The sequence below is a fragment of the Callithrix jacchus genome, chromosome X, assembly GCF_049354715.1.
Source record: "Callithrix jacchus isolate 240 chromosome X, calJac240_pri, whole genome shotgun sequence".
Lineage (NCBI taxonomy): Eukaryota > Metazoa > Chordata > Mammalia > Primates > Cebidae > Callithrix > Callithrix jacchus.
Genome location: NC_133524.1, coordinates 62543710 through 62568444, shown reverse-complemented (window position 1 = coordinate 62568444; position 24735 = coordinate 62543710). Strand labels below are relative to the sequence as shown.

General features: G+C 39.2%; 2 protein-coding genes and 1 pseudogene across 3 annotated transcripts in view; 2 read left to right on the top strand and 1 right to left on the bottom strand.

Moving 5' to 3' along the window:
* Positions 1-4385, top strand: part of LAS1L (LAS1 like ribosome biogenesis factor) — a 56427-nt gene extending 52042 nt beyond the window's left edge. Inside the window, exon 12 of the mRNA XM_078362816.1 lies at positions 4270-4385. Coding sequence (XP_078218942.1) covers positions 4270-4351 — 82 coding nt within the window. The 3' untranslated portion in view covers positions 4352-4385. The remainder of the gene's footprint in view (positions 1-4269) is intronic.
* The window catches only part of ZC3H12B (zinc finger CCCH-type containing 12B), a 583808-nt gene that overhangs the window by 24843 nt on the left and 534230 nt on the right, over positions 1-24735 (bottom strand). The gene's annotated exons all lie outside the window — the stretch shown is intronic.
* LOC118150581 (ribosome biogenesis protein NSA2 homolog pseudogene) lies at positions 7617-8617 on the top strand (annotated as a pseudogene).

Here is a 24735-nt window from a genome sequence, read left to right as displayed (position 1 = left end):
GGGAGGCTGAGGTGGGTGGATCACGAGGTCAAGAGATGGAGGCCATCCTGCGGAGGTTGCGGTGAGCCGAGATCGCGCCATTGCACTCCAGCCTGGGTAACAAGAGCGAAACTCCGTCTCAAAAAAAAAAAAAAAAATACTAAGCTTTTTTTTCCTTTGTTTCTTCTCTGAACTGGACCACAGTTTCTAGAATTACTTTTTTTAACTTTTAAGTTCAGGGGTACATGTGCAGATTTGTTACATAGGTAAATTTGTGTCATGGGGATTTGTTGTACAGATTATTTCATTACCCAGGTGTTAGGCCCAGTACTCATTAGTAATTTTTCCTGATCCTCTTCCTCCTCCCATTCTCCTCCCTCTGTTAGGCCCCAGTGTTTGTTGTTCCCATCTATATGTCCTCAAAGACCTAAAGACAGAAATACCATTTGACCCAGCAATCCCCTTACTGTGTATATACATAAAGGATAGAAATCATTATATTATAAAGACACTGGCATATGTATGTTCATTGCAGCACTATTCACAATAGCAAAAACATTCAACCTAAATGCCCATCAGTGCTAGACTGGATAAAGAAAATGTGGTACAGGACGGGAGCGGTGACTCAAGCCTGTAATTCCAGCACTTTGAGGGGCGGAGGTGGGTGGATCACGAGGTCAACAGATTGAGACCATCCTGGTCAACATGGTGAAACCCTGTCTCTACTAAAAATAAAAAAAATGAGCTGGGCATGGTGGCATGTGCCTGTAATCCCAGCTACTCAGGAGGCTGAGGCAGGAGAATTGCCTGAACCCAGGAGGTGGAGGTTGCAGTGAACCGAGATCGCCCCATTGCACTACAGCCTGGGTAACAAGAGCAAAACTCCGTCTCAAAAAGAAAAAAAAAAAAAGAAAATGTGGTACATATACACCATAGAATTCTATGCAGCCATAAAAAGAATGAGATCATGTCCTTTGTACGGACATGAATGGAACTGGAGGGCATTATCCTTAGCAAACTAACACAGGAACAGAAAAGCAAATATTGCATGTTCTCACTTAATGAGTGGTACCTAAAGGATGAGAACACATATAATTAGCTTTTTTTTTTTTTTTTTTTTTTTGAGACGGCATTTCGCTGTTGTTACCCAGACTGGAGTGCAATGGCACGATCTCGGCTCACCGCAACCTCCGCCTTCTGGGTTCAAGCAATTCTGCCTCAGCCTCCCGAGTAGCTGGGACTACAGGCGCGCACCACCATGCCCAGCTAATTTTTGTATTTTTAGTAGAGACGGGGTTTCACCATGTTGACCAGGATGGTCTTGACCTCGTGATCCACCCGCCTCGGCCTCCCAAAGTGCTGGGATTATAGGCGTGAGCCACCGCGCCCGGCCGATAATTAGCTTTTAAGAGAACAAATTCAAATCTGTATTATATCAAACAAACCATCACATTTTACCTAATGGCAAACAAAATAAGTTCTAAAACTTCAATAACAGTAATAACATATGAGCAATCATTTACATTTACATCACATCTTAGAGTTGCCTAAGTGCATTCACATATATGCTATCAATAGAGCCACATCATTACCTACACAATCCAGTTCTGACATGTTATGACTAATGTAGCCTATCTCCATCCCATGTCAAGCACATCAGCTAAAGAAGTTACAGAAATTCCAGAGAGAACTATAAAGTAAAGGGTTTCTCAGATACTCTAGAGGCAAAAGGTTTTGAAAAATTTTCTATTCTCAAAATGAAAATGTTCACTTAAAACCACTCTGAGAAAATCCAAAATTTAAATTTTTCCATTTTATTTATAATAAATAAATCACATAGAGCAATTATATCATAAATGAGGTAAAGATTGTTTCTTAACCTCTAATTATACCCATCTGTTTGTGTGCTCTTGAATAGTTTATAGGTAGTAACACTTAGCAAATAAATAAGTCTAAGAAATAGCATATTTTCTGTGGTTTGTAAAAATAGGATTTCCCTCTAGCAATAAGAGCACCCTTGTCAGCCTATCTGGTTTTACATTACCCTCCCAAAAAATTGGCTTTTATTTTTTATCTTCAATGCATTCTCAAAATGATACATATCACAGCAAAAACTGTCATAGCCAGAGCTAAAAACAATTGAGCTTATTCAAAATTTAGGATTTTATTTCAAAGGAGACCCAAAAGCTTTGTATCATTAAACGATGTAGATTCTTGCCCTCCCACTCCCACACCAAATGTTGAAGCTTTAGACAAAATGTTTACAGGAAAGTAACAGTCTGTTGATTTTCACAACTCATTCATTTTTTCAGGACTTCAGGCAAAGTAGACACACAGTGATTTGATTTGAAGACCCATTATTCCCAGGTTTTGAACAGGGACTCATTTTTCTGCTACCTTCCACTATCCCATGTTCCATTAGGAAGGACCTATGTCTCCAGCATATCTAAAACATTTTGTACTACACACATTCTGTTTTCCAAACTAATTAAAACCACACTGATAAATGTAACCTCAATTTATACTGGATTCAATCTTCCCCACACAAAAACATTTCTAGTGCTTGACACTCCAGAAGGACAAGAAAACTGTAGGTTATATACTTACTATTTTCTTCTCTCTATATAAGGAAGGTCTAGGGAAAGATCATTTGAAATTCATGCAGGGAAGCTGCATCATATGCTACAGGAAATGGTCTCTGCTAGAGTAAGTGTTCAGCGAATATGTGTTCTCTGGGCATTAATGACAGCTGAGGAGCTGTTATGAAAGTGGCTTCTTCAGAAAACACTCCTATGATTCATTGGTGAAGTTTTTTTTTCTCTCTCTCTCCTCTTCTCTCTTCTTTCTCTCCTCCATCTCTTTTTCTTTCTGTGCTACCTATCCACATCCCAAGACCCTTAGTCAAAAGCTATAGGGAAATATGGCTATGTCATTCTACAACTTATAGTAAATTGGAAAAAAAGAGTGCCTTTCTTATGACTTTAATAGTGATAAATGTATCTTGAGCATCTCATTCAGTTAACAACACTGGGCTTGATCTTTCTTGATTCTCTCCAATTTAACTCCTTTGTTAAATGTATGGAATGGAGTACATTCTGTTTTCTGTCTTTATAATTAAGTCATTAGCTAAAGTGAGAGACGACACAATGCATGACGTCATCAGATGAAGTCTAGTTAGTTTCCAAAATCTTCCAGATGAAATTCGAGATATATTTGGTGGCAAATAGAGTAGGGGGAAAAGAGGGAATAGAAGGATCATAGAGGTTACAAATTTTAATTGTTCTTATTTCAAAGTAACATGCTGTTTGTTTGTTAACACTTCCTTCCTCAAACGGTTATGTATTGCTTTTTTCAAGAGCTGCTCTGTTTTATCTCAGCTGCAGGAGTACTTCTGTGGCCAGCGAAGTACATAACAAACACAGTTTTAAAAGTATTTCAGAAGCTTCCAGAACAAGGAATGCTTGATGATGCAAATGCATTCTTGTTATATTAAATATGTCAACCATATAATGACATAGGTACAGTACACTCCTGGCCACCCCGTGAGTTTAGGATGCTGGTAATCCTTGAAGGCTCCCTGCAGGAATGGTAAGAGATGTCTTAGTATAGTGAGACGCCTTCTGCATTTGGAGCTGGAGTCAGGGTATATGGGTTCAAATATTCCCTCTACCGCTAATTTTTCATTCCCATCCTACATACTAAGTACTTAGCACTGCTCTAGGTGCTGGGAATTCTACAAGAAATAAGATGCAGTCTCTGTGAAGTGCTCACATTCTGGTAGGCGGGATAAACATGTAAACAAATAACCATGGACATATAATATGTTCTCATAAGTTTGTTTATAAATGCTAGGGGAAAGCCAAGGAGGGGTAAATAATTCTGTTGTCTGAGGCAAGAGAGGTAAAATTTGAGCTGATTTTATCAGGGAGGAGGAAAGGAAATTGGGGAGGACATGCTAGGCAGATGGAATAGTATATGAAAGGGCATGGAGGTATGAAAGACAATCGTGGGGTCAAGATTAATGAGTAGTGCTCTCCACACTCAGTGTTCTCCCCTCGTCTTCACCCACTTAACTCCTGCTAGTTGTAACAAGTTTGTTTCTCTCCACTAGGCTGTGAACTATACTAAAAGCAAGATCTGTCCACATTCATGTTTGTATCTCTGCTTTCCCCAATCCCAACACCTAGATACCTTTATGTATGTGATACGTGTTCAATGAATATTTTATAAATATTTCATCCTTGTAGTACTCTTTTTTTTTTGAGACAGAATTTCATTCTTGTTGCCCAGGTTGGAGTGCAATGTTATGATCTTGGCTCACTGCAACCTCTGCCTCCTGGGTTCAAGCGATTCTCCTGCTTTCGCCTCCTGAGTAGCTGGGATTACAGGCATCTGCCACCATGGCCAGCTAATTTTGTATTTTTAGTACAGATGCAGTTTCAGCACGTTGGTCAGGCCGATCATGAACTCCCAACCTCAGGTGATCTGCCTGCCTCGGCCTCCCAAAGTGCTGGGATTAAAGGAGTGAGCCACTGTGCCTGGCCCATCCTTGTACTCTTACAGCCTCTGACATATTCACAGAAGCCTGAAACCAAGTTCAGCTGATAAAAATTATGAAGACTGTTTGACATTAGACTAGTTATACATAGCCTTGGCTTTTACTCAAATAATAATAAGTTGGGTTAAAATGATTTCTTGTGAGTCATTGATTATCCAGGAAAGATGTCATTAAAATCTGTCTATGAGTGACTTTGTATTTCAGTTAACATTAATATCAGCTTGTTTAGAAAGCACTTCTTTTCCCACAGTAGAAATTAAAAATAGAGAAAACAATGTACAGTAACAACCCTCCAAATGTTTAAAAGTTCATGTAATTACATGTATGCCATGAAATGTTTTGATAGCTACCTAAATTCAAATATACTAATGGATGATGTCAGTGGAAATGACAGCGAAGGGACCTTAAAAAATCTGCTTATCAGTAAAAGCAATGACAACACAGGCAAATTATTAAAATTAACTTTTCCAGAACTCTCTGAGGCAGGAAAGTAGGATCTGGAGGTAGGGAACATAAGGCCAATTTATACTTCAGCTATGATGGGAAATATCATCTCCATAGGGTGTAGGCCAAGTAGATAACTTTGTAACTTTACTTCATCGTCTTCATTTACATAAGGTGTACCCCAAGTTACCAATGGAATCCTCTAGCGGGTAAACTCTCTAAAATTATGTAACGGGGCTCTCGAGCCCCTATGCTCTGGTGTGCTCCCACACTGTGGAGTGTATTTTCATTTTCAATAAATCCCTTCATTCCTTCCTTGCTTTGTTTGTGCATTTTGTTCAATTATTTGTTCAAGACACCAAGAACCTGGACATCCTTCACTGGTGGCATCTGGAAATTAATGAGAGGTTTGCAATAATCTAAGCAGTATTTATTTAGCCAGATGCTATGACTCACACCTGTAATGCCAGCACTTTGAGATGCCAAGGCATGTGGATTGCCTGAGGTCAGGAGTTCGAGACCATCCTGGCCAACATGATAAAACCCTGTCTCTACTAAAAATACAAAAATTATCTGGGCATGGTGGCAGGTGCCTGTAATCCCAGCTACTTGGGAGGCTGATGCAGGAGAATTGCTTGAACCCAGGAGGTGGAGGTTGCAATGAGCCAAGACTGTGCCATTGCACTCCAGCCTGGGCAACAAGAACAAAACTCTGTTTCCAAAAAAAAAAAAAAAAAAAGACAAATAGTGTTTATTTAAACCAAATGAAACAAAAATGAAAAAGCCTGGCTAAACCTTGGTAAGAACAGGAAAAATTGTTCTGAATGTGCTCTAGCCCCATCTCCTCTTCCCAGAGCCATGGTGATCTTGAAAGCCAACAGCCTCACAACCACAGTAGCCATGAGAATTAGCAGCCTAAAAGCTAACAGAGGAAACTGAACAAATTTAGAACTTCTCCAAAGTCCCATCTCGATAGAATTATCATTATCTGACCTGTCTGAAAGTTCATTGAAAAACCCAGCTTTTTCAAGGACTTGTGTTTATTTGATGTAACTTAGAGCTCACAAACAACGAACAGCTTTTTCCTCAGGGATGTTTGTTGAAAACAATTAGAGACACTTTAAAAAAAAAAGATCACAGCTGCCTGAGGGGGGTAATAACAGCTACAGCAAACATGAAGCTGACCAAAAAACTTTAAAGGAAAAGCTGTGAATCAGATGTCCAGAAGGGGCTTTGAAAAGCTTCCACGTATTCCTGGGGATCTAGAAGGACACATGCTTGTGTAGGGTTGTGCATGTGTTCATGGAAGACCTGAAAAGTCCCTTATACCTCACCTTTTTTTTTTTTTTTTTAATTGCATTTTAGGTTTTGGGGTACATGTGCAGAGCATGCAATACAGTTGCATAGGTACACACATTGCAGTGTGTTTTGTTTGCTTTCTCCCCTTCACCCATATTTGGTATTTCTCCCCTGGCAATCCCTCCCCACCTCCCCCTCCCACTGGCCCTCCCATTTCCCCCCTATAGACCCCAGTGTTTAGCACTCCCCTCTCTGTGTCCATGTGTTCTCATTTTTCATCACTCGCCTATGAGTGAGAATATGCGGTGTTTCATTTTCTGTTCTTGTGTCAGTTTGCTGAGAATGATGTTCTCCAGATTCATCCATGTCCCTACAAACGACACGAACTCATCATTTCTGATTGCTGCATAATATTCCATGGTGTATATGTGCCACATTTTCCCAATCCAGTCTATCATCGATGGGCATTTGGGTTGATTCCAGGTCTTTGCTATTGTAAACAGTGCTGCAATGAACATTCGTGTGCATGTGTCCTTGTAGTAGAACGATTTATAGACCTTTGGATATATGCCCAGTAATGGGATTGCTGGGTCAAATGGGATTTCTATTTCTAAGGCCTTGAGGAATCGCCACACCGTCTTCTGCAATGGTTGGACTAATTTACACTCCCACCAACAGTGTAAAAGTGTTCCTTTTTCTCCACATCCTCTCCAGCATCTGTTGTCTCCAGATTTTTTAATGATCGCCATTCTAACTGGCGTGAGATTATACCTCACCTTTGTTTGCCATTGTGGTTCTATGTAATCAGGAAGTGAAGGCTAAAGGAAAGATGTCAAATGCTTTCTAGGTGTTGAGACTGTGCCCCAATATGGATGCAAAGCCTCTTTGGAGGAAGAGTTAATGGTTCAAGGCATTTAAGAAATTTCTTTTTGAACCAATAGCCGACAATAAAGCTATTCCAAGAAGAGATGACAGTGGCCACACAATAAATAATACAGACTTTAAAGAATTACTTCACAAGTCACTAAACAACAATTACAACAACAAACCTTAGGAAGAAGAGAGAATCTGATTTCCAAGGTTGCCAATTATATTATTTAAAATGTTCAGTCTTCCACAAAAAATTATGAGGCATACAAAGAAACTAAAATGTATGGCCTAAATACAGGGAAAGAAAAAGTAAAGAAAAACCGTCCTTCCTGAGTTGGGCATAGTGGCATGAGTCCCTCAAGTCTAGCTAATTGAGAGGCTAAGGTGAAAGTATTGCTTGAGTCAAGGAGCTCAAATCTAGCCTGGGCAATAAAGTCAGACCCCGTTTCTTTAAAAACTATTTAAAAATACTGTCCCTGTGCAAGCCCAGATGTCAGGCTTATTTGACAAAGATTTATGCTTACAGATTACAAGAAAATATGTCAAGGAACAGCCTTTCCTGTCGCGTTCTGTGCAGCCACTCATGGATCTCTGAGACCTGAAAATCGAGGGTGTTTTTGCACCCCAGGGGCTGCTCCTGGCAGCTCTGCAGCCGTCACCATGCCACAGAATGAATACAGTGAATTACACCGTAAACACTACGGATACTGTTTGGATTACCATGAGAAAAAGAGAAAGAAGTAAAGTTGAGAGGCTCATGAATGTTTAAAGGCAAAGAAAATGGTCTGAAGTCTAAGCTTTACCATAAACAGTGCCCTGCTGAGAATATTCAAATGAAAAAGACTATCAAGATGCATGAAAAGAGAAACACCAAACAAAAGAATGATGAAAAGACTCCACAGGGAGCAGTACCCGCCTATCTGCTGGATAAAGAGGGACCATCTCGAGCTAAAGTACTTTACAATATGATTAAACGGAAATGAAAAGAGAAGGTGGGAAAATGGGAAGTCCCACTGCCTAAAGTACATGCCCAAAGTCTGCTTTGTTGGAGATGGCTTTACAGGAAAACCACATAAACATGAAAGATTCATCAGGCCAATGGGCTTGCAGTTCAAGAAAGGCCATGTGACACATCCTGAACTGAAAGCCACCTTTTGCCTACCAATACTTGGTGTAAAGAAGAATTCCTCATCCCCACTGTATACAACTTTGGGTGTTATTACCAAAGGTACTGTCACTGAGATAAATGTGAGTGAATTGGGCCTTGTGACACAAGGAGGCAAAGTTATTTGCAGAAATATACCCAGGTTACCAACAGTCCTGAAAATGATGGATGCATAAATGCAGTCTTACTGGTTTGAAAGCAATTTCATATATGATTATTGAGGACTACACACCAGTTGAAAAAACTGCCATTACTGTAATGTTTCTGAATACTACCGATCAGCCATATATGTCTGCAATCATCAAGAGATTTATTAAGTTGTAAACATTAAAATGGAAAAAAAAAAACATGTCACAGAACAAAAGGAATATAAGATGTCTTATTCCACAGAGGCTATTAATGGAAATTCTGAAGTTGAAATGGATAATAACTGAAATAAAAAGTCTACTGGAGAGCTCAACAGCAGATTTCAGCTGGCTATAGAAAGAAGCATCAAACTTGATGTTGACAGGTTAACTGAGATTACCTAGTCTGAAGGGCAGAAAGAGAAAATAAAGAAAAATAATCAGAGCCTAAGAGACCTGTGATATATCATCAAGTGTACCAACACACACACATACCACACACACACACAGACACACACACACACACTCACTAAACAAAGGCAGAGAATGGCTGAATAAATTTTTCTTCTTTATTATACAAAACCATTGCTTGCTAATAAGTAGACTTTAAAAAACAGGATCTAGTAATATGCTGTCAACAAGACAGTCACTTTAGATTTAAGGGCACAAATAAGCTGAAAATGGAGGGGTGTAATAAATATTACATGCAAATGGTCACCAAAAGAAAGCAGGAGTGGCTATACTTATATCAGACAAAATACATTTTATGTATGAAACTCTAGAGACAAAGAAGGCTAACTATGTAATGATAAAAGGGTCAATTCTGCAGGAGAATAAAACAATTATAAATATATACACACCCAACATTTGAGAACCTATATATATAAAGCAAATATCAACAGATCTGAAGACAGAAATTGACAATACAATAATAGTAAAAAATTGTTGGCCAGTATTTTTCTGTCATTTATCTGCACCACTACTAATCTGTCTCACCAGAAAACCCCAACAGTGAGGCTGAAGGTAAGAGTGAGAATTCTCACTAAAAAAAAAAAAAAAAAAAAAAAAAAGGTGAGATTCTCAAATTGAGGGATGAGAGACCCCCTTACCTACTTCAATTTCATCTCCTCCCTCCCCTCTTCCAGATGGGAAGGAAGGTGAAGAAGAAAAAATGAAATAAAATGCCGAAGAGCTGGGAAAATGACACCCTCTTTAGTTCCCAGTGCCTCTGCTATCTGTTAACCTTCAAAGAGCTGAAAATGCACGTTCTCTCTGCTGGCTGGAGCATGGCACTGGTTCACACCCTTACGTCTCCATGGACCAGACTCCCTGCTGGAAACACCTCTGCCAACAAACAGCTTGTTGCTTTTGTCTTGTCTCTATAAGCCCCCCTTGCCTGGTGGTCCCTGCTCACGCTGCATATGAATTAGCAAATCAGTGAAGCCAAAAGATTGTAAGGTTGGACATCCAGCAAATGGACAATGACATAGTTCCACCTCAGTTTCCCCTTTAGGGTTGTAAGCTTATAAAAGGGGAAAGAAGCTGCAGCTTGGGGAGCTCGGTGAATGAGGCTGTAGCACCCCACAGCTCCAGGCCAAAAAAATATCCACATCCTTCCTCAGTTTGGTGTTTGAGAGGTTTGTTCCCTGCTGCTCCTGCTACAATGGAAGAGGACTTTAGTACCTCATTCAAAATATCAGATACAGCATCCAGACAGAAAATAAATGAGGAAACATCTGGCTTGAAGAACATTACAAAACAAATGAAACTAATAGACATATATGGGACTTTCCACCCAACAGCAGAAGAATACACATTTTTCTCAAGTACACAGGGAACATTCTCTAAACAGATCACATGTTAGGTCACAAAACAAGCCTTAACAAATTTAACAGGATCAACGTCATTCCAGGTATATTTTCCAATCATAATGAAAGAAGAAAAACTAGAAAGCATAACAGCCAGGAACAAAAACAAAAAAAAAAATCACAAATATGTGGAAGCTAAACAACATACTGTTGAACAATTATTGGGTTAAGAAAATCAAAGGGAAATTAAAAATGTATCCCAAGCAAATCAAAATGAAAACACAGCATACTAAAAACTATGAATGCATCAAAAGCAATACTAAAAGGAAATGTTATAGTGATAAATGTTTAAATTATAAAGAGAAAAAATCTCAATCAACTTAATTTTACACTTCCAGGAATTAGAAAAAGAAAAACAAACCAAGCTCAGAGTTAACAGAATTAAAGAAATCATAAAAATTAGAATATAAATTAATCAAATAGATAATATTTAAAAGCAATAAAAAACAACAAATCTAAGGTGGTTTTTAGGAAAACATAAAATAGACAAACCTTTAGCTAGACCAAGAAAAAAATGGAAAGGACTCAAATAAATAGAATAAAAAATAAAATAGGATACATTATAATTGACAACACAGAAATACAAAGGAACATAAGAGACTATTATGAAAAATTATATGCCAACAAGTTGAACTTTTCAACAAAGTACATATAGAAGAAACTTACCTCAACACAGTAAAAAAATTATATTATATATCTCGTATATATATGTATGCATATATATAGAAATATATATTCTATGGGAAATAAGAAAAGGATGAAAGGAAAGGATGACAATTATCACCACTTTTACTCAACATGGTACTTGAAGTCCTAGCCAGAACAATTAGGCAACAGAAAGAAATAAGAGGCACCCCAATCACAAAGGAAGATGTTAAATAATCTCTGTAGGTGAAAGACTTATACACTGTAAATAATAAAACACTGGTGATGGAAATTAAATAAGACACAGATAAATGAAAAGACAGTCCATATTTTTTCATTGAAAGAATTAATATTGTTAAAATATCCATACTACCCAAAGTGAGCTATAAAGTAAATGTAATCTCTACCAAAATCCAATGATATTCTTTACAGAAAAGGAAAATACTCTGTAATTCATATGAAACAATGAAAGACCCTGAATAGACAAAGAAATTTAGGGCAAGAGGAACAATGATGAAGGTATTATACATATCTTATATTAAAAATTTATTACAGGCTGGGTGCAGTGGCTCATGCTTGCAATCCCAGCACTGTGGGAGGCTGAGGTAGGTGGATCACCTGAGGTCAGGAGTTCAAGACCAGCCTGGCCAACATGGAGGCCAATAGCCTCTCCATCTCTACTAAAAATACAAAAAAATAAGCTGGGTGTGGTGGCATGTGCCTGTAATCCTAGCTACTTGGGAGGCTGAGGCAGGAGAATTGCTTGAACCTTGGAGGCAGAGGTTGCAGTGAGCCAAGATTGTGTCACTGCACTCCAGCCTGGGTGATAGAGCAAGACTCTTTGTGGAAAAAAAAAAAAACAAAAAACAAAACAGCAACAAAAAACCCCATTGAATATAAATGCTCAAAATGCTCCACTTAAAGGACACTGATTGGAAAAATATATTAAAAATCACAAACCAGCTGGGTGTTGTGGCTTACACCTGTAATCCCAGCACTTTGTGCGGGGAAGGTGGGAAGACCACCTGAGGTCAGGAGTTTGAAACCAGCCTGATCAACATGGTGAAACCTTGTCTCTACTAAAAATACAAAAATTAGCTAGGTGTGGTGGTGCACACCTGTAATCCCAGCTACTCGGAAGGCTGAGGCAGGAAAATTGCTTGAATCTGGGAGAGAGAGGTTGCAGTGAGCCAAGACTGTGCCACGGCACTCCAGCCTGGGTGACAAAGTGAAACTCCATCTCAAAAAAAAAATCCCAAACCAAATATCCACTGTTTCAGGTGACTCACTTAACAGGTAAGGATTCTTTTGACTCAAGATAAACTGGTAGAATAAGATATTCCATGCAAATAGAAATTAAAAGCAAGCAGGAGTAACTATTCTTATATCACATAGAATGGACTTTAAAGCAACAACAGTAAAAAAAAAAAAAAGACAAAGAAGGTCATTGTATAATGATAAAATAATCCATCCAGCAAGAAGATATTACAATCCTAAATATAAAGGTACCTAGCTCTAAAGTCCCCAGATTTATAAATCAATGACTAGACTTAAGAAAAGAGAAAGCAATATAATAATATTAGGGAACTTCAACACTCCACTGACAGCATTAGACATCTCATTGAGGCAGAAAGTAAACAAAGAAACACTGGACTTAAATTGTATTCTAGAGCAAATGGACCTAAGAGGTATTTACAGAACATTCTACCCCAAAACTGCAGAATATACATTCTTCTCATCAGTACATAGAATATTCTTCAGTATAGACCATATGATAGGCCATAACACAAGTCTCAATACATTTTAAAAAATCAAAATCATATCAAGTAACTTCTCACACCACAGTAGAATAAAACTAGAAATCAATTCCAAAAGGAATCCTCAAAATTATACAAACAAGTGAAAATTAAACAATTTGCTCCTGAATGATTTTTGGGTTAAAAATGAAATAAAGATGTAAATGACATCCTAAAACTCAGAGCAGTGGGCCAGCAGGGCCTTTGGGCTCAGCAGCTATGAAGGAGGGACCCCCAACACTCCCTAAGCAGGTCATTTATAGAAGGCACTCAGGAGGGGGTACTTCAAGCCCCTCTTGTATTTCTTTGGATAAAATCAGGGGGACAAGAGAAAGCCACAAGGGTGAGTAAGGCAGGGAGACTACCTTCTAGCCTATGGATTAAGGAAGAGGTGAGGAGGGGGTGGGTGCTGAGAGCAATAAACTTCTAAATCCAGGGCCCATCTTCACACAAACATACACACCCGCCTTTCCTCCCTCTACAATCTTCATCTGGGACTATATGGGGGCCCGGTGTTCCAGCCCCCATCTCTTTTCCCTTCCTATTGGTAGGAAGTTTATAATTGCCACTCTGCTATGATGTAGTGAAGCTAGGGCAGGGCCTGGTAACAGCTTTTCTTAATGATCTTTGTATATCAGATCTGGATCCCAGAGACCATGGAATTAGCAGATCTCAAACTTTATCCCAATGAGGAGCTGGCCCTCATCTCCTTTTTCTCCATGCTAGGGAGGCCAATTTAGGCTCACATCAGGCACTCCTTGACCTCCCCCCTCCCCCAAATGACTTAATACTCCAAATAACAACGTTTTTCTCCAGCATATACTTGGCACTGCCCATGCTGGTCTTCAAGTGTGGGGTCAGCAACACTAGGTACAGGTACAAATGTCTTCATGCTATTTTTTTTTGAGATGGAGTCTAGCTCTGTCACCCAGGCTGAAGTGCAGTGGCATGATCTCGGTTCACTGCAACCTCCATCTCCCAGTCAAGCGATTCTGCTGCCTCAGCCTCCCAAGCAGCTGGGATTACAGGTGCCTGCCACCATGCCCAGATAATTTTTGTATTTTTCATAGAGATGGGGCTTCACTGTTTTGGCCAGGCTGGACTTGAACTCCTGACCTCAGGTGATCCACTTGCCTCAGCCTCCCAAAGTGCTGGGTTTACAGATGTGAGCCTCCATGCCAGCCTGCCCTCAGTCTTGACAGTGATCTCCACAGGGCTGTGAGAGAACTTCTCAGTGACAGAGTCAATCCAGTTCAGTGGCTAGACCTGGGTGCTGAGGCTGTAGTACATGAGCTCAAAGTCATCACTGGGCAGGATGGTGTGGTCATTGTCAAAGCAGGAGAGCAATACACACTGGCAGAATTTTAGATCCTCCAGCTCTACCTATTTGTTCTTGTGACAGTCAGTGAGCTCGAAGAGCATGCAGTCATTGAGGCCCAGCTCCAGCTCTGGCATTCCCTATAGAAGAAATACCTTGAGCTTGATGGTGCCAAAGATCTCACTCAGCAAAATGCTGCCATTGATATTGACCAGCAGGTTGGCAGACTCTATGACGTTGCTGAACACCTTGGACACAGCATTGTTGATGGTGAGTGGCACCTGTGACTTGCCCGCTCTCCAGCTTGTTGCTCTGTTGTGTGATGTATTCCTGCAGGATCTTGCTGTTGGTGGTCTGCCAGAAGTCTAAGTCAGTGAACTTGTCCAGTAACTCCTAGGTGATGACAAAGTTGTCCTGCATGCTCTCCTCCTCCAGCTCCTTAAAGAACGAAGTTTTTATTGATGTCATAGAATCTGCCAAACTGCTGGTCATATGAGGAAATACAAGAGGGGCTTGATGTCCCCCTCATAAGTGCCTTCTCAGAATGACCTGCCTTAGCGGGGAGTAGAGAGTCCCTCCAACTTAGCTGCTGAGCCCAAAGTCCCCACTGGTTCACTACTCTGAGTTTTAGAATGTTAAAAAGATGAATCTAAAACAATAAGAAAAAAGAAAAAGAAAATTGTCATACTGCACAAAGCAATCCAAGGATTCAATGCAATTCCTATCAAAATACTAACATCATTTTTCACAGAGTTAGAAAAAATAATCCTAAAATCATGTGGAATCAAAAACAAACCTGAATAATCAAGGCAATCCTAAGCAAAAAGAACAAATCTGGAAACATGACATTATCTGACTTCAAATTATTCTACAAGACTATAGTAATCAAAACAGCATGGTAATGGTATAAAAGTAGATACATAGACCAAAGAAAAAGAATAGATAACCCAGAAATGAAGCCAAATACTTACAACTAACTGATCTTCAACAAATCACATGAAAACATAAATTGGGAAAAGATTCTATTCAATATCTGGGTGTTGAAAAAACTAGATAGATACACGTAGAAGAAAAAAACTGGATCTCTATCTCTAACCTTCTACAAAAGTAAACTCAAGATGATCAGAGATGTAAATCTAATACTGGAAACCATAAAAATTCTAGAAGAAAACATAGGAAAAACACTTCTAGACATTGGTCTAGGCAAAGAGGTTATGACTAAGACCCCAAAAGCAAATGCAAGTATAACAAAAATAAACAAATGGGACCTAATTAAACTAAAAAGCTTCTGTACAGCAAAAGAAAAAATTATTAGAATAAGCAGACAACCCACAGAATGGGAGAAAATATTTTGAAACTATTCATCTGACAAAGGACTAATATCCAGAACTATAAGGAACTCAAACAAATCAGCAAAAATAAATAAACAGACAAATAAAAAATGCCATCAAAAAGTGGGCAAGTTACATGAGTAGACATTTCTCAAAAGGAGATATAAAAATGACCAACAAACATGAAAGAATGCCCAATGTCACTAACTGGCAGGGAAATTTAAATTAAAATAACAATGAGGGCAGGGTGCAGTGGCTCACGCCTGTAATCCGAGCACTTTGGGAGGCCGAGATGGGTGGATCACGAGGTCAAGAGATCGAGACCATCCTGGTCAACAAGGTGAAACCCCGTCTCTACTAAAAATACAAAAATTAGCTGGGCATGGTGGCACGTGCCTGTAATCCCAGCTACTCAGGAGGCTGAGGCAGGAGAATTGCCTGAACCCAGGAGGCAGAGGTTGCGGTGAACCAGATCGTGCCATTGCACTCCAGCCTGGGTAACAGGAGCGAAACTCCATCTCAAAATAAAATAAAATAAAATAAAATAACAATGGGATATCACCTTACCCTAGCTAGAATGGCCATTATTAAAGTCAAAAAGCAAATAGATGTTGGCCTGGATGTGGCAAAAAGAGAATGCTTGTACACTGCTGGTGATAATGTAAATTAGTACAATCTCTTTGAAAAATAGTACAGTGATTTCTCAAAGAACTAAAAGTAGATCTACAATTTAATCCAGCAATCCCTCTACTGGGTATCTACCCAAAGGAAAATAAGTCATTATATCATAAATATACCTGCCATGTATGTTTATCACAGCACAATTCACAATGGCAAAGATATAGAACCAACCTAAATGGCCATCAACAAATGAGTGGATAAAGAAAATGTGGGACATGTATACCATGGAATACTACTTAGACATAAAAAAAGAAATAAAGAATGTCTTTTACAGAAACTTGGATGCAGCTGGAGGCCATTATTCTAAAAGTAACTCAGGAATGGAAAACCAAATACCATATGTTCTCACTTATAAGTGGGAGCTAAGCCATGGGTACGCAGAGGCATACAGAGTTGTATAATGCACATTGGAGTCTCAAAATGGGGTAGATTTTAGGGTGGTTCAGATGAGAAACTATTATTGGATACAATGTCCATACTCTAGTGATGCATACACTAAAATCTCAAACTTCACCATGGTACAATTCATCCATGTAACCTAAAAACACTTGTACCTCGAAAACTATGTATATTTATATATATATTATATGTGTAATTATTGCTTTATATATATATATATATAAAGATATTATACATAACAAAATTAAAAAAATACAAATGGCCAAGAAGTATAAGAAATAGTGCTCAAAATTATTAATCAGGAAAATGCAAATCAAAAGCACAATGAGATATTACCTCACACCTGTTACAGAGACTATTTTTTAATTTTTTTAATTTTTTATTGGATTTTAGGTTTTGGGGTACATGAGCAGAGCATGCAAGACAGTTGCGTAGCTACACACATGGCAGTGTGCTTTGCTTTCCTTCTCCCCTTCACCCATATTTGGCATTTCTCACCAGGCTATCCCTCCCCAACTCCCCCTCCCACTGGCCCTCCCCTTTCCACCCAATAGACCCCAATGTTTAGTACTCCCCTTTCTGTGTCCATGTGTTCTCATTTTTCATCACCCACCTATGAGTGAGAATATGCGGTGTTTCATTTTCTGTTCTTGTGTCAGTTTGCTGAGGATGATGTTCTCCAGATTCATCCATGTCCCTACAAACGACACAAACTCATCATTTCTGATTGCTGCATAATATATCATGTGTATATGTGCCACATTTTTCCAATCCAGTCTATCATCAATGGGCATTTGGGTTGATTCCAGGTCTTTGCTATTGTAAACAGAGCTGCAATGAACATTCGTGTACATGTGTCCTTATAGTAGAACGATTTATAGCCCTTTGGATATATACCCAGTAATGGGATTGCTGGGTCAAATGGAATTTCTATTTCTAAGGCCTTGAGGAATCGCCACACCGTCTTCCACAAAGGTTGAACTAATTTACACTCCCACCAACAGTGCAAAAGTGTTCCTTTTTCTCCACATGCTCTCCAGCATCTGTTGTTTCCAGATTTTTTAATGATCGCCATTCTAACTGGCGTGAGATGGTATCTCAATGTGGTTTTGATTTGCATCTCTCTGATGACCAGTGACGATGAGCATTTTTTCATGTGATTGTTGGCCTCATATATGTCTTCTTTCGTAAAGTGTCTGTTCATATCCTTTGCCCACTTTTGAATGGGCTTGTTTGTTTTTTTTTCCTGTAAATCTGTTTGAGTTCTTTGTAAATTCTGGATATCAGCCCTTTGTCAGATGGGTAAACTGCAAACATTTTTTCCCATTCTGTTGGTTGCCGATTCACTCTAGTGACTGTTTCTTTTGTCGTGCAGAAGCTGTGGAGTTTCATTAGGTCCCATTTGTCTATTTTGGCTTTTGTTGCCAATGCTTTTGGTGTTTTGTTCATGAAGTCCTTGCCTACTCCTATGTCCTGGATAGTTTTGCCTAGATTTCCTTCTAGGGTTTTTATGGTGCCAGGTCTTATGTTTAAGTCTTTAATCCATCTGGAGTTAATTTTGGTTTAAGGTGTCAGGAAGGGGTCCAGTTTCTGCTTTCTGCACATGGCTAGCCAGTTTTCCCAACACCATTTGTTGAACAGGGAATCCTTTCCCCATTGCTTGTTTTTGTCAGGTTTATCAACGATTATATAGTTGTAGATATGTTGTGTTGCCTCCGGTGCCTCCGTTCTGTTCCATTGGTCTGTATCTCTGTTTTGGTACCAGTACCATGCTGTTTTGATTACTTTAGCCTTGTAGTATAGTTTGAAATCCGGTAGTGTGATGCCCCCCGCTGTGTTCTTTTTGCTTAGAATTGACTTGGCTATGCGGGCTCTCTTTTGGTTCCATATGAAGTTCATGGTGATTTTTTCCAGTTCTGTGAAGAAAGTCAATGGTAGCTTGATGGGGATAGCGTTGATTCTGTAAATTACTTTGGGAAGTATAGCCATTTTCATGATATTAATTCTTCCTAACCATGAACATGGAATGTTTCTCTATCTGTTTGTGTCCTCTCTGATTTCGCTGAGCAGTGGTTTGTAGTTCTCCTTGAAGAGGTCCCTTACGTTCCTTGTGAGTTGTACTCCAAGGTATTTTATTCTTTTTGTAGCAATTGTGAATGGCAGTTCGTTCTTGATTTGGCTTTCTTTAAGTCTGTTATTGGTGTAGACGAATGCTTGTGATTTTTGCACATTGATTTTATATCCTGAGACTTTGCTGAAGTTGCTTATCAGTTTCAGGAGTTTTTGGGCTGAGGCAATGGGGTCTTCTAGGTATACTATCATGTCGTCTGCAAATAAAGACAATTTGGCTCCCACCTTACCTATTTGAATACCCTTTATTTCTTTTTCTTGCCTGATTGCTCTGGCTAGAACTTCCAGTACTATATTGAATAGGAGTGGTGACAGAGGGCATCCTTGTGTAGTGCCAGATTTCTAAGGGAATGCTTCCCGTTTTTGCCCATTCAGTATGATATTGGCTGTTGGTTTGTCATAAATAGCTTTTATTACTTTGAGATACGTAACATCGATACCGAGTTTATTGAGGGTTTTTAGCATAAAGGGCTGTTGAATTTTGTCAAATGCCTTCTCTGCGTCAATTGAGATAATCATGTGGTTTTTGTCTTTGGTTCTGTTTATGTGGTGAGTTACGTTGATAGACTTGCATATGTTGAACCAGCCTTGCATCCCGGGGATGAATCCTACTTGATCATGATGAATAAGTTTTTTGATTTGCTGTTGAAATTGGTTTGCGAATATTTTATTGAAGATTTTTGCATCTATGTTCATCATGGATATTGGCCTGAAGTTTTCTTTTCTTGTTGGGTCTCTGCCGGGTTTTGGTATCAGAATGATGTTGGTCTCGTAAAATGATTTGGGAAGGATTCCCTCTTTATGGATTGTTTGAAATAGTTTCAGAAGGAATGGTACCAGCTCCTCTTTGTGTGTCTGGTAGAATTCGGCTGTGAACCCATATGGACCTGGGCTTTTTTTGAATGGTAGGCTGTTAATTGCTGCCTTGACTTCTGACCTTGTTATTGGTCTATTCATAGTTTCAGCTTCCTCCTGGTTTAGGCTTGGGAGGACACAGGAGTCCAGGAATTTATTTATTTCTGCCAGATTTACTAGTTTATGTGCATAGAGTTGTTTGTAATATTCTCTGATGATGGTTTGAATTTCTGTGGAATCTGTGGTGATTTCCCCCTTATCATTTTTTATTGCATCTATTTGGTTGTTCTCTCTTTTATTTTTAATCAATCTGGCTAGTGGTCTGTCTATTTTGTTGATCATTTCAAAAAACCAGCTCTTTGATTTATTGATTTTTTGAAGGGTTTTTCGTGTCTCAATCTCCTTCAGTTCAGCTCTGATCTTAGTTATTTCTTGTCTTCTGCTGGGTTTTGAGTATTTTTGATCTTGCTCCTCTAGCTCTTTCAATTTTGACGATAGGGTGTCAATTTTGGATCTCTCCATTCTCCTCATATGGGCACTTATTGCTATATGTTTTCCTCTAGAGACTGCTTTAAATGTGTCCGAGAGGTTCTGGCATGTTGTGTCTTCATTCTCATTGGTTTTGAAGAACTTTTTTATTTCTGTCTTCATTTCATTGTTTACCCAGTCAACATTCAAGAGCCAGTTGTTCAGTTTCCATAAAGCTGTGTGGTTCTGGGTTAGTTTCTGTATTCTGAGTTCTAACTTGTTTGCTCTCTGGTCTGAGAGGCTGTTTGTTATGATTTCAGTTGTTTTGCATTTGTTGAACAGTGCTTTACTTCCAATTATGTGGTCAATTTTAGAGTAGGTGTGATGTGGTGCTGAGAAGAATGTGTATTCTGTGGATTTGGGGTGGAGAGTTCTGTAACTGTCTATCAGGTTTGCTTGCTCCAGGTCTGAGTTCAAGCCCTGGATATCCTTGTTGATTTTCTGTCTGGTTGATCTGTCTAATATTGACAGTGGAGTGTTAAAGTCTCCCACTATTATTGTGTGGGAGTCTAAGTCTCTTTGTAAGTCATTAAGAACTTGCCTTATGTATCTGTGTACTCCTGCATTGGGTCCATATATGTTCAGGATCGTTAGCTCTTCTTGTTGTATCGATCCTTTTAGCATTATGTAATGGCCTTCTTTGTCTCTTTTGATCTTTGTTGCTCTAAGTCTATTTTATCAGAGATGAGAATTGCAACTCCTGATTGTTTTTGCTCTCCATTTGCTTGGTAAATCTTCCTCCATCGCTTTATTTTGAGCCTTTTTGTATCCTTGCATGTGAGATGGGTTTCCTGGATACAGCACACTGATGGGTTTTGCATTTTTATCCAATTTGCCAGTCTGTGTCTTTTGATTGGTGCATTTAGTCCATTTACATTTAGGGTTAATATTGTTATGTGTGAATTTGATACTGCCATTTTGATGCTAAGTGGATGTTTTTCCTGTTAGTTGTTGTAGATTCTTCATTATGTTGATGCTCTTTAGCATTTAGTTTGATTTTGGAATGGCTGGTACTGCTTGTTCCTTTCTATGTGTAGTGCCTCTTTCAGGAGCTCTTGTAAAGCAGGCCTGGTGGTGACAAAATCTCTGAGTACTTGCTTATTCGCAAAGGATTTTATTTTTCCTTCACTTCTGAAGCTCAGTTTGGCTGGATATGAAATTCTGGGTTGAAGGTTCTTTTCTTTAAGAATGTTGAATATTGGCCCCCACTCTCTTCTGGCTTGTAGTGTTTCTGCCGAGAGATCTGCTGTGAGTCTGATGTGCTTCCCTTTGTGGGTGACCCGACCTTTCTCTCTGGCTGCCCTTAGTATTTTCTCCTTTATTTCAACCTTGTTGAATCTGACGATTATGTGCCTTGGGGTTGCTCTTCTTGCGGAATATCTTTGTGGTGTTCTCTGTATTTCCTGCATTTGAGTGTTGGCCTGTCTTGCCAGGTGGGGGAAATTTTCCTGGATGATGTCCTGATGAGTATTTTCCAGCTTGGATTCATTCTCTTCGTCCCCTTCTGGTACACCTATCAAACATAGGTTAGGTCTTTTCACATAGTCCCACATTTCTTGGAGACTTTGTTCATTTTTTTTGCGCTTTTTTCTCTAATCTTGGTTTCTCATTTTATTTCATTGAGTTGATCTTCGGCTTCAGATATTCTTTCTTCTGCTTGGTCAATTCGGCTATTGAAACTTGTGCATGCTTCGTGAAGTTCTCGTATTGTTTTTTTCAGCTCCTTTAATTAATTCATATTCCTCTCTAAGTTATCCATTCTTGTTATCATTTCCTCATATCTTTTTTCAAGTTCCTTAGTTTCTTTGCATTGATCCTCATATCTTTTTTCAAGTTCCTTAGTTTCTTTGCATTGATTTAATACATGTTCTTTTAGCTTACAAAAGTTTCTCATTATTCACCTTCTGAAGTCTAATTCCGTCATTTCGTCACAGTCATTCTCTGTCCAGGTTTGTTCCCTTGCTGGTGAGGAGTTTTGGTCCTTTCTAGGAGGCGAGGGGTTCTGGTTTCGGGTGTTTTCCTCCTTTTTTCGCTGGTTTCTTCCCATCTTTGTGGATTTATCCACTTGTCGTCTGCGTAGTTGCTGATTTTTCAATTGGGTCTCTGAGTGGACACCCAAATTGTTGATGATGAAGTATTTCTGTTATTTGGGTTTCCTTCTACCAGTCTAGTTCCTTCACTGTACGGCTGCTGAGGTTCACTCCAGGCCCTGCTTGTCTGGGGTGCACCTCTAGCAGCTGTGGCACAGCGAGGGATTCTACCAGTTTCTTTTTTTGCTATCTTTGTCCCAGGATGATGCCTGCCAAATGTCAGTCTTTTGGATATAGAGGGGTCAGGGAGCTGCTTGAGGAGACAGTCTGTACTTTATAGGAGCTCAATTGCTGAGCTGTGAGCTCTGCTGTTCATTCAGCGCTGTTAGGCTGCTATGTTTGATTCTGCTGCAACAGAGCTCATTAAAAAAACCCTTTTTTTCTCAAATGCTCTCTGTTGGGGGGTTCAGGCTTTATTTTTGGATGTGAGGTGTCCTGCCCAGCTAAGAGGCAGACTAGCCACTGTTTGGCTCCGAGGCTCTGCCCTTCTGTTGTGTGGTTCGCCCTGATGCTGCAGGCTCTGCTGTTCTGATGTGGTCTCCGCCACACCCTGCGGCAGAGTCTCTTCATTTTAGCGGGTTGCCTCGGCAACAGCAGGCTGCGTCAGCAGTGGGCATGTATCTCAGGAGGGACGGGTTGCCTCGGCAATGGCTGGCTGCATCAGCAGTGGGCGTGTATCTCAGTTGGGGCGGGTTGCCTCGGTAATGGTGGACGCCCCTCTCCCACCGAGTATCTCCGACCGTCTGCATGGGGATCATTTGAAATCGCGGTTTTGTTTGTCCCACTGGGCTACTCCAAACGCTGTGTTCCTGTAATCCCCTGGGATGGCCCACTGTCCAAGTCTCATTCAGTCTCAAGTCCAGCCCTCTCAAGTCTCAGGTTGCCAGTTCAACAGGGCACCCGGACAAGTGCGCCCTGAGGGGAGCGCTGGGTACAGCCAGCCGCCGCCACCCCGGCTGCCGGCTTCGCCAGGCAGAAGTACTGCCTGGCGTCCTGCGTCTCCTTTATACTTGGGAATTTCCCCATTCTGTGGGCAACAATGATCAGTCTGGAAATGCAGCTCTGACTCACCTCCCCGCGGATTCAACGAGAGCTCCAATCCTGGGTTGTTCTCACGGTGCCATCTTGAGGCCTCCCTCCTACAAAGACTATTATCAGTAAGATGAACTACAACAAGTTTTGGGCAGGAAGTGAAGAAAAGATAAGTCTTATATACTGATTAGAGAAAGGGAAATTGGTATGCTTTATAAAAAATACTATGGAGCTTCATTTCAAAATTAAAAATAGAATTACCTTATAATCCAGCAATCTCATTTTTGAGTACATAGGCTAAAGAACTAAAATCAGTATCTTGGAAAGATATCTGCATTCCCATGTTTATTTGAGCATTATTCACAATAGTTGAGATATAGAGAAACCCTTAATGTTCACTGATAGATAAAAGGATAATGATAATGTGAGATCTATTTATCAATCTAATATAATATATGTATATATATACAATGTGAGAGATGTGAGATATAAAATGGAATATTATTTAGTCCCATGAAAGAAAAAAATCATGCTCTTTGTGGCAACTTGGTTGAACCTGGATGGCATTATTCTAAGTTAAATAAGCCAGATGAAGAAAAACATATACCTCATGATGTCACTTATATATAGAATCTAAAAATGTCAAACTCACAGAAACCGAGAATAGAAGAGTGGTTACATGGGGCTGGAGAGACTAAGATGTGGGAGGATGTTTGTCAAGGGGTATAAAATTTTAGTAATGCAAGATAAATAGGTTCTGGTAATCTAATGTACAACAATGTCTCTATAGTTAACAATATTGTATCTTATACTTGAAATTTGCTCAGAAGGGAAGATCTCAAGTATGCTCGCCACACATAAAAATGTTAACTATGTGAGGTGATGGATATGTTAATTAGTTTTTTGGTGAATATTTTACAAGGTGTGTATATATATATACATATATTCATGAATTTGTATGCCTTAAATGTTCATAACTTAAAATTGTTAAATATGCCTCAATAAAATTGGAAAAAAAGATGTTAATATAACCTGCAGAATAATCTCTGAAAATAATGCAAAAATATGATAAAAGAGATAACAAGAGATTAAAATGTTACACTAGATAATCCCTATTCAATAAAAAATAAGGCAGTATTGGAGGAAAAGAGTAATGCAAATAAGCATAATACATATAGAAAATAAAAAGCATAACAGCAGAAGTCTTTCAAAATCAGTAATTACATTAAATGTAAATGAATTAAACTCTCCAATTAAAAGGCATGAATTGGAAGAATGGATTAAAAAACATGATTCAAATAAATGTTGTCTACAAGAGACACACTATAGGTTTAAAGGCACAAATAGGGTGGAAGTAAAAGAATAAAAAAAGATATGTCACACAAATAGTAGGCACGAAAGAGCTGGAATGGCTATACTAGTACAAAGCAAAATATACTTTGAGAAAAAAAAATGTTACTAGAGACAAAAAGTGCCAATTTATAATCATATATGGGTCAGCCAGTCAAGAAGACAATGCAATTATAAATATATATGCACCTGGTAACACAGCTCCAAAATACATAAAACAAAACCAGACAGAACTGAAAGGAGAAATCAAGAATTCAACAGTAATATTTGAG